Genomic DNA, 10,824 nt, shown 5'->3' with positions numbered 1-10,824 from the left:
CTGTTGCAATTAAAAAGTCCCATAAGTGCAAACCCCAACCCACTAGCACTTCAGGCTGGCTAAAGCAAACATTCAAAATCTTTGAAAGATTTCTTTGAAAGGTTGTTTGGCAGTATAATAGGTTGTTATACTGCCAAGCTGCAGGGTGGAACAACCATCATGGTTAAGTTGGGTTCTTGGGGCAAATGTTTTACCTATGACAAAGAAGGACTTTTGGAACAAAAATTGTGACTGTGGAACAAATGGAGCTGGGTCTTGACTCTGAATATAATTTTATATACTGTGTTGGAGAATTTATTTGGCTATTCACACCTAAATGTCAGTCAATTTCAGTGTTCAGATCAATCAGAAATGTATTATTATCATGGGGGTGATTTGTTTTTATTTATTGAAAATGAAACATCAATTGCATATTATTTTGCAGTTAAATAAAAGACAAATACAAAGCCTATCGAGTCAAAATAAACCCTCCACATTTAAGTATACAGGTTACTCTGAGTCTCGCTGATTTAAGTATACAGGTTACTCTGAGTCTCGCTGATTTTAGCAACCTTTCGGAGGACGTCTGCACTCGGACAAGACTCCAACTGGTGGTTAAAGGAGAGAAAGAGGGATCAGCAAAATGAAGATACTCACTGCTCTTAAGAAAACAAATGTGTTCATTCTACCACTCCTATTTTTGTGATATGTGACAGGAGATTGGTGGCACCTTAATTGGGGAGAACAGGCTCGAGGTAATGCCTGGAGCAGAATGGTATCAAATGTGTTTGATGCTATTCCATTCACTTTGTTCCAGGCATTATGAGCCATCCAACCCTCAGCAACCTCCTGTGTACAGTACTCACTTTAACCAACTTGCTTAAACTTGTCAGAGCAGGTTTGTAGGTTTCCATGGTGACTGAGTCTGGGCTGATGACATCAGAGTAACATTGGTACAGAACAGCTGGAATCTGATGGACTTGGCAGTGGCTCAGTACTGAGGAAAGAATAGAGATTCATTTTTGAATTTGGGTTATTCTGTGTGAAAATAATCCAAGAATGACCATGACTTTTTCCTGAACCCATGGAGAGCAGAGACAGTGTGGCGGTACCTGCAGCTGGCAGTCCAGTGAGGATGCTGGGCTGCCCTACTGCAGGGCAAAAGGCCTGGCATTTGTAAGCACTGCTCTTGAGGGAGCGTATGAAGGGGATGGTGCTACCGTAGAGGTAGTCTGGCATTTTGTACTCAGCCACAGGGCTGTCTGAAAGCACCATCACATTGAGCTCTCTATACTCAAGGCAGCCAAACACCTAGTACAGAAGGAAGGAGAGAGAAGGGCAGACAGAGAGACCTTTAGTCATTGCTGAAGAATGGTTTTTGGTCACCATAGCTCCTTAATTATAACCTTACATCTGCGTAATGTATTCATATCAAGCAGAGGGCATTAACCTCTACAAGACAACAATAAAATCACAAGAGCCTTACCTTTTCTGTCCATTCAAACAGCTGGTCCTCAGCAATGTAACAAGTACTTTGGCATATTAAAACCTACAAAAAGAAAACAATAATACGCTTTAAAGAATCTGTTGTAGTCGCTGAGTTGCATATCTCAGCGTTTCACTCGGACTACAGAAGCAATTAAAATAGTTAAAAACACACCTTAAAAGTTCCATATACAATGCATTCGGAAAGTATTCAGACATGTTTACTTTTCCCACATTTTGTTACGTTACAGCCTTATTCTAAAATAAATTAAAATTGTTTTTTCCCCCTCATCAATCTACACACAATACCCCATAAAGACAAAGCATAAACACGTTTGTAGAAATGTTTGTAAATTACAAAAAAAATACAAAACGGAAATATTACATTTACATAAGTATTCAGAACCTTTACTCAGTACTTTGTTGAAGCACATTTGGCAGCGATTACAGAGTTTCTCCCATTCTTCTCTGCAGATCCTCTCAAGCTCTGTCAGGTTGAATGGGGAGCGTTGCTGCACAGCGATTTTCATGTCTCTCCAGAGATGTTCGATCGGGCTCAAGGCTCTGGCTGGGCAACTAAAGGACTAGGGTTGCACCTTTTGGGGAAGATTCAGAGGTGGAAACTTTCCATGGGAATTAACGGGAATATATGCAAATTAATATTAATACCATTTAAATGTAGATGTTTTTTGAAATGGATATAGAGTTAAAGTCAGAAGTTTACATACACCTTAGCCAAATTAATTTAAATTCAGGTTTTCACAATTTCTGACACTTAATCCTAGTAAACATTCCCTGTCTTAGGTCAGCTAGGATCACCACTATTTTAAGAATGTGAAATGTCAGAATAATAGTAGAGAGAATTAGTTCAGCTTTTATTTCTTTCATCACATTCCCTGTGGGTCAGAAGTTTACATACACTCAATTAGAATTTGGTAGCATTGCCTTTAAAAAATATATACTTTTCGGTTAGCCTTCCACAAGCTTCCCTCAATAAATTGGGTGAATTTTGGCCCATTCCTCCTGACAGAGCTGGTGTAACTGAGTCAGGTTTGTAGTCAGGTATTTCCAGTTCTGCCCACAAATGTTCTATAGGATTGAGGTCAGGGCTTTGTGATGGCCACTCCAATACCTTGACTTTGTTGTCCTGAAGCCATTTTACCACAACTTTGGAAGTATGCTTGGGGTCATTGTCTATTTGGAAGACCCATGTGTGAACAAGCTGTAACTTCCTGACTGATGTCTTGAGATGTTGCTTCAATATATCCACATAATTTTCCTACCTCATGATGCCACCTATTTTGTGAAATGCACCAGTCCCTCCTGCAGCAAAGAACCCCCACAACATGATGCTGCCACCCCCGTGCTTCACGGTTGGGATGGTGTTCTTCAGCTTGCAAGCATCCCCCTTTTCCTCCAAACATAACGATGGTCATTATGGCCAAACAGCTCTATTTTTGTTTCATCAGACCAGAGGACATTTCTCCAAAAAGTACGATCTTTATCCCCATGTGCAGTTGCAAACCGTAGTCTGGCTTTTTTAATCGCGGTTTTGTACCCGTTTCCTCCAGCATCTTCACAAGGTCCTTTGCTGCTGTTCTGGGATTGATTTGCATATTTTCACACCAAAGTACGTTCATCTCTAGGAGACACAACGTGTCTCATTCCTGAGCGGTATGACAGCTGCATGGTCCCATTGTGTATATACTTGCGTACTATTGTTTGTACAGATGAACATGGTACCTTCAGGCATTTGGAAATTGCTCCCAACGATGAATCAGACTTGTGGAGGTCTACATTTTTTTTTCTGAGGTCTTGGCTGATTTATTTAGATTTTCCCATGATGTCAAGCAAAGAAGCACTGATTTTGAAGGTAGACCTTGAAATTCGTCCACAGGTACACCTCCAATTGACTCAAATGATGTCAATTAGCCTATCAGAAGGTTCTAAAGCCATGACATTATTTTCTGGAATTTTCCAAGCTGTTTAAAGACACAGTCAACTTAGTGTATGTAAACTTCTGACCCACTGGAATTGTGATACAGTGAATTATAAAATATAAATCTGTCTGTAAACAATTGTTGGAAAAATTACTTGTGTCATGCACACAGTAGATGTTCTAACCGACTTGCCAAAACTATAGTTTGTTAACAAGAAATTTGTGGAGTGGTTGAAAAATTAGTTTTAATGACTCCAACCTAAGTGTATGTAAACTTCCGACTTCAACTGTATGTCCAAGACATCGCAAATATTTTTGTGTTGATATTGAGACTGTTAAAATTGACTATCGTCTAGGATCCAGGTAATACACTTGTGTTCCTCGTGCATAGCCGCGGGAAGTAGGGGTGCTGCAGGTCCCTTTGAAAAATCAACTTAAAAAACTAAAATATATATACAGAGTCTTCGGAATGTATTCAGACCCCTTGACTTTTTCCACATTTTGTTAAGTTAAAGCCTTTTTCTAAAATGTATTAAATAACATTAAAAAAAACTCCAATCTACACACAATGCCCCATAATGACAAAGCGAAAACAATTTTTTTGATTGTTTTGCGAATTTATAAAGAATAAAAAACAGAAATGCCTTATTTACGTAAGTAATCAGACCCTTTGCTGTGAGACTCGACATTGAGCTCAGGTGCATCCTGTTTCCATTGATCATTCTTGAGATGTTTCTACAACTTGATTGGAGTCCACCTGTGGTAAATTCTATTGATTGGACATGATTTGGAAAGGCACACGCCTGTCTTTATAAGGTCCCACTGTGACAGTGAATGTCAGAGAAAAACCAAGCCATGAGGTCAAATGAATTGTCCGTAAAGCACCGAGACAGGATTGTGTTGAGGCACAGATCTGGGGAAGGGTACCAAAAACTGTCTCCAGCAATGAAGGTCCCCAAGTACACAGTGGCCTCCATCATTTTTAAACGGGAGAATGGCCTTGGTCAGGGAGATGACCGAGAACCCGATGGTCACTCGGGTGGTGAGGGTAGGAAACAACATCTCCACCCCGCTGATCCTCAACACTGGGGCCCCACAAGGGTGCATTCTCAGCCCTCTCCTGTACTCCCTGAACACCCATGACTGCGTGGCCATGCACGCCTTCAACTCAATCATCAAGTTTGCAGACGAGAATACAGTGTTAGGCTTGATTACCAACAATGACGAGATGGACTACAGGGAGGAGATGAGGGCCCTCGGAGTGTGGTGTCAGGAAAACAACTTCACAGTTTAACGTCAACAAAACAAAGGAGATGATCGTGGACTTCAGGAAACAGCAGGAGAGAGCACCCCCCATCCACATCGACGGGACAGTAGTGGAGAAAGTGGAAAGTTTTAAGTTTCTTGGCATACACATCACGGACAAACTGAAATGGTCCACCCACACAGACAGCGTGGTGAAGACTGTCAGACTGTTAAACAGCCATCACTAACATTGAGTGGCTGCTGCCAACATACTGACTCAAATCTCTAGCCACTTTAATAATTAAAAATTGGATGTAATAAATGTATCACTAGTCACTTTAAACAATGTCACTTTATATAATGTTTACATACCCTACATTACTCATCTCATATGTATATACTGTACTCTATACCATCTACTGCATCATTCCTTTACACTTGTGTGTATAAGGTAGTTGTTGTTAAATTGTTAGATTACTTGTTAGATATTACTGCACTGTCGCTACACTCGCATTAACATCTGTTAACCATGTGTATGTGACCAATAAAATTTTATTGGATTTGATTTGACAGAGCTTTTGAGTTCCTCTGTGGAGATTTGAGAATCTTCCAGAAGGACAACCATCTCTGCAGCACTCCAACAATCAGGCATTTATGGTAGAGTGGCCAGACGGAAGCCACTCTTCAATAAAAGGCACATGACATGACAGCCCGCTTGGAGTTTGCCAAAACTCCTAAGGTGAAGCATGGTGGTGGCAGCATCATGCTGACGGGATGTTTTTCAGCGACAGGGACTGGGAGACTAGTCACGATCGAGGCAAAGATGAACAGAGCAAAGTACATAGATCCTTGATGAAAACCTGCTCCAGAGCGCTCAGGACCTAAGACTGGGGCGAAGGTTCACCTTCCAACAGGACAACGACCATAAGCACACAGCCAAGACAACGCAGGAGTGGCTTCGGGACAAGTCTCTGAATGTCCTTGAGTGGCCCAGCCAAACTTGAACCCAATCAAACATCTCTGGAGACACCTGAAAATAACTGTGCAGCATTGCTCCCCATCCAACCTGACAGAGCTTGAGAGGATCTGCAGAGAGGAATGGGAGAAACTCCCCATATACATGTGTGCCAAGCTTGTAGCGTCATACCCAAGAAGACTTGAGGCTGTAATCACTGCCAAAGGTGCTTCAACAAAGTACTGAGTAAAGGGTCTGAGTACTAATGTAAATGTGATAGTTCAGTAAAAAAAAGTGGTCTAAGGCACAGCATCACAGTGCTAGCTGTGCCACTAGAAATTCTGGGTTCGAGTCTAGGCTCTGTCGCAGCCGGCCGCGACCGGGAGACCCATGGGGTGGCGCACAATTGGCCCAGCGTTGTCCGGGTTAGAGGAGGGTTTGGCCGGCAGGGATGTCCTTGTCCCATCGTGCACTAGCGACTCCTGTGGCAGGCTGGGCGCAGTGCATGCTGACACGGTCGCCAGGTGTACGGTGTTTCCTCCGACACATTGGTGCGGCTATCTTCCGGGTTAAGTGGGCAATGTGTCAAGAAGCAGTGCGGCTTGGTTGGGATGGGTTGTGTTTCGGAGGACGCACAGCTCTCGACCTTCGCCTCTCCCGAGTCCGTACGGGAGTTGCAGCGATGAGACAAGACTGTAACTACCAATTGGATACCACGAAAAAGGGGTAAATAAAATTTAAAAAATCTGTTTTTGCTTTGTCATTATGGAGTATTGTGTGTAGATTGATAAGGGAAAAATTGGTTTTAATCAGTTTTAGAATAAGGCTGTAACATAACAAAATGTTTAAAAAGTCAAGGGGTCTGAATACTTTCCGAAGGCACTGTATATTTTTTAGAATCACAACAGTAGTCCACTGGACCATTACTAGTATTAGCGGACCGATATAGACGTCTGTAGCACAGGAAAAACATATTTTCAGCATTTCTGCTTTGGCAAAAAAAAGGTACTTATAATTAAGAACAGTATCTTGCAGGATTCAATTGTTGGAATTGTAAGAGTTGTTGCCCTGTCCCTTTCTCTGTGATTTGTCATTGTAATGGAATCCAGAAAGAACAAAAACCTGTCCTCTGTAACGGGGTGAGTGACTGCTTGCCGGGAAGTCAGGCGCAGGAGAGCAGAGATGAGTGATAACAGGAGAACTTTAATATACACCCTGGCCCAAAGGCACAGGGGAGGCAGCACAAAGCACAACCACGGTAACATGAACCGGATTAAACAAAACAAACAAACCTAGGTTTGAAACAAGCCAGCCTGTAGCGTAACGCCCTACACAAAGAACAATTCCACACACAGACATGGGGGAAACAGAGGGTAATATACATTTAGTCTGATGAGGGAATGTGAACCAGGTGTGAGGGAAGACAAAACAAATGGAAAATGAAAGGTGGAGCAGCGATGGCTAGAAGGCCGGTGACTTCGACCACCGAACGCCGCCCGAACAAGGAGGGACCGACTTCGGCGGAAGTCGTGACATCCTCAAACATTTACATAAAAAACGTGCAAAGTTATGGGCAAAGACACAAAACATCCAGATCAAATTTTTCTTCATCAAATATGGAAACATCCACTTTGTGCAGTATTAATTTTCCATCCTTACAAACCACTTAATGTAAATGTACATTACTGTATTATACATATCAATCAGTCAATCAATCAAATTTATTTATAAAGCCCTTCTTACAGCAGCAGATGTCACAAAGCGCTATACATAAACCCAGCCTGAAACCCCAAACAGCAAGCAATGCAGATGTAGAAGCACGGTGGCTAGGAAAAACTCCCTAGAATGGCAGGAACCTAGAGAGGAACCAGGCTCTGAGGGGTGGCCAGTCCTCTTCTGGCTGTGCCAGGTTGAGATTATAACAGTACATGGCCAAGATGTACATAGGCTGGTCATCTAGGTTTGTACCTGTAGACTTTGCATCACCATGAAGAAAAACAAAGCACAGTACAGTAATTGAGTACATTGATACATCAAGTAGTTTGTGATGATGTGGCTCAGTTGGTAGAGCATGGCACTTGCAATGCTAGGGTTGTAGATTCGATTCCCATGGGGGACCAGTATGAAAATGTATGCAGTCACAACTGTAAGTTGCTCTGGATAAGAGTGTCTACTTAAATGGAAAAGGAATTAATAGACCATTTCAGTTTTCACATAGAAATAAGTTGCAGTTGCAAAGTAATTCAATAAACTGGAAAACATATATCAAGCAAGTATTTTTATATTCCACAAGTATTATCAGACTAACTGTTTTGTACAAATAATTATCAGATTCAAGTTACATCAAAAAATATATATTTTTTTTATTCACAAAAGTAGTGCACTGGGCCTTTACTAGTCCTGTATTAGCAGACCGACATAGATGTCTTCAGTGCGCACATTTTTTTCCCTACTGCAAATCGCAGCCCCACCTCCAAACTACTTCCCACTGCTATACTCTCACCACTGTAAGTTGCTCTGGATAAGAGTGTCTACTAAAAGGGCAAAGGAATGAATAGACCATTTCAGTTTCCACATAGAAATACGTTGCATTTCAAGAAACTGGAAAACATACAGTACCAGTCAAAAGTTTGGACACACCTACTCATTCAAGGGTTTTTCTTTTTTACAATTTTCTACATTGTAGAATATTAGTGAAGACATCAAAACTATGAAATATCACATATGAGCATGGTTCAGTGTGTACGTGTTGCGCTCTTTCACTGACTTGTAAAAGGTAGCAGAACAGAAACTGGCTACTCTTTAGATGACTGATGTAGCTGGCACGGTAACTGTTGTTTAACTTAACAGAAAAAGACTAAACTAGTGTTTATTCGCAGTGCTGCGCTCGTATTGTAACTGACATGTAACGTTAGCTAATGTTTCATCCCCTCTCGACTGAGGTGAATGAATAAGCTACGCTAGTGAGTAGCAACCACCGCCAGGTCAGCTCTAGCCTCTATTTATCTGTCAGACAACGATATGGGGTGGCAATTATTACTATCTAACAGCAGTTGTTTGTATGGAAATGTTTTGTAGCCTTTGTTTTGTCCCGTTTCAGAAGTTAATGAACTTGGCAAGCTTTCACCAGTCGATGTACCGTTAGAGAGCTGGTCAAAAGTTGGCTTACATTAGCTATTATTTTTGCCTCACTCAAACTCGACCTGAATCAAACGATGAAACCATCGGCCAAACGATTGAAGATTGATATTTTTTTCACTGCAATGTGAGTTTTATTAGTCAGTATGGCAATGTAATTTTATTGATATGTTAGTTTGCCTAGCTAATTCCCTACTTTTCACACTGACACAGTAATAAACAGCTCTAACAGTATAGGCTTCACTGTCATGGTGGACAGTAGAGGTCTGTGTGGGACCGATTTCTTCATCCCGCTCCTGCCTGCACCCGCTGGCTTTCTGTCTGACTCCCACCCGCTGCAGAACTTGTCCCAAGTGCAATTTTGCAGTATATTCAGTGAATGATACAAAGTTCCATCTTGAATTGATGCTTAAACCTACAGTAGCTACATGACAGCTGCTTAAGTTTAAGCTACAGTCTGGGATCTGGGAATAACTGGTCATTTCAATTATTGCAACACAATATTGATTATTGAATTATCATGGATCTAGTTCAGTCTTATCAATCACTTAAATATATTTAATAATCACTTACCTAGCTTGATGTCTGTGGGCATTTTTGCTTACTTTTGTTTTTCTAAATAGAGATGGCTAGAAGGGCCATGTGTCATAAAGAATTGTGTAGAAATGTGCTTTAGATGCCCCCAAAAATTGGAGGACCAGGGACTGTAGTGACGCCCCTTGCACTGAGATGCAGTGCCTTAGACCGCTGCACCACCCGGGACTATCAATAATATAATAATACCTTCAGCAAAAAAAGTGTATTTTTAATTTACAATATGTAGGATCTATGAGAATAGAAAGGTACAGAACTTTTGTGGAACATCACAGCACAGTTTAAAAATATATGGCACATAGAAATAAAAACTGGATAGTGTTCAGAGATAGATGGGAGTGGAGCTGTAGGATGGGAATAAAAACAAACAAAAGATAACTATTGTAAAATATACTGTGTCCGTAAAATGTATATAGTATGTATAAGATGGAAGTAGAAGCCTATGTGTTGTTGTCCATTAGTTTACTCTAATTAGGGGAGGGATGTTAGGGTTAGGGGAAAATAATAAAGAAAAAAATATATTTTTAAATATATATGGGAGATTGGAAATTATGCATTAATGTAAGCCACAATATATCTGCTACATTAAAACTGATCTACCCCCCCCCCCCCCAAAGAAAAAGAAAATTGCTGGTAAACAATACATTTAGTTTTATTTTTTTTCTCACAAAACTAGGCCTTTACTAGTCAATCAATCACATTTATTTATAAAGCCCTTCTTACATCAGCAGATGTCACAAAGTGCTATACAGAAACCCAGCCTAAAACCCCAAACAGCAAGCAATGCAGATGTAGAAGCATGGTGGCTAGGAAAAACTGCCTAGAAGGGCAGGAACCTGGTTCCAACTGTGCCGGATGGAGATTATAACAGTACATTGCCAGGATGTTCAAACGTTCAAAGATGACCAGCAGGGTAGGTCTGCGTCTTGTGACCTTAGCGTACGTGTAGGTATGTACGGCAGGACCAAATCGGAGAGATAGGTAGAAGCAAGCCCATGTAATGCTTTGTAGGTTAGCAGTCCTTTATTACTAGTCCTTTCAGCACAGGCGTCACCCACCAGCTGTCATTTATGTTGATTTAAAATGTTAAGGGGTTAGCTATTATATGACAAAGTTTGGTAAACAATTTGTTTAAAAAAATGTAATGTTCATTTTCATAGAATGACCCATTTACACACTACACAGCAATGATGACAGCATATAGGAGATGAGAGAAATTGAGTATTATGAATGTCTCTTTCTATTTTGATTATTGTAAAAAGGGGGAAAAAACTATTAATATACGGTTACATTTTTTTGTTTTGATTAGCTTGGTGCACTCAATTGCATATTTTTGTTTGTCTAAATAGATTATATTTATGACACAAGTCATTGCCTCCAAATAAATGTAGCCTATAACGTGAATTTAACATATTATTTTAAACATAGGACTCGACTCCAGCTATTTTAAATGAAGCAACAGACCTCTAAATAGCTATCAAACCCCCAG

General features: G+C 40.7%; 1 protein-coding gene across 1 annotated transcript; it reads right to left on the bottom strand.

Moving 5' to 3' along the window:
- Positions 1–509: 509 nt before the first annotated feature.
- LOC120043858 (proteasome assembly chaperone 1-like) lies at positions 510–8,023 on the bottom strand. The gene is made up of 5 exons (XM_038988462.1): positions 8,018–8,023; positions 1,466–1,528; positions 1,092–1,290; positions 846–976; positions 510–587 (listed from the first exon to the last, which is right to left on the bottom strand). The coding sequence occupies exons 1-5, from the start codon at positions 8,021–8,023 to the stop codon at positions 510–512; spliced, it is 477 nt and encodes a 158-aa protein (XP_038844390.1).
- Between the last annotated feature and the right edge of the window lie 2,801 nt (positions 8,024–10,824).

Source organism: Salvelinus namaycush, chromosome 3 (genome assembly GCF_016432855.1).
Source record: "Salvelinus namaycush isolate Seneca chromosome 3, SaNama_1.0, whole genome shotgun sequence".
Lineage (NCBI taxonomy): Eukaryota > Metazoa > Chordata > Actinopteri > Salmoniformes > Salmonidae > Salvelinus > Salvelinus namaycush.
The sequence above is the reverse complement of the archived record's forward strand: the minus strand, read 5'-3'. Positions and strand labels throughout refer to the sequence as shown.

Bases quoted from the DNA above. Each gene is read 5' to 3' on its own strand.
- LOC120043858 (XM_038988462.1), bottom strand. The intron at 977-1,091 runs GTACCGCCACAC...TTCTTTCCTCAG, and splicing joins CACTGGACTGCCAGCTGCAG to TACTGAGCCACTGCCAAGTC. The intron at 588-845 runs GTGAGTACTGTA...TTTAACCACCAG, and splicing joins GTTTAAGCAAGTTGGTTAAA to TTGGAGTCTTGTCCGAGTGC.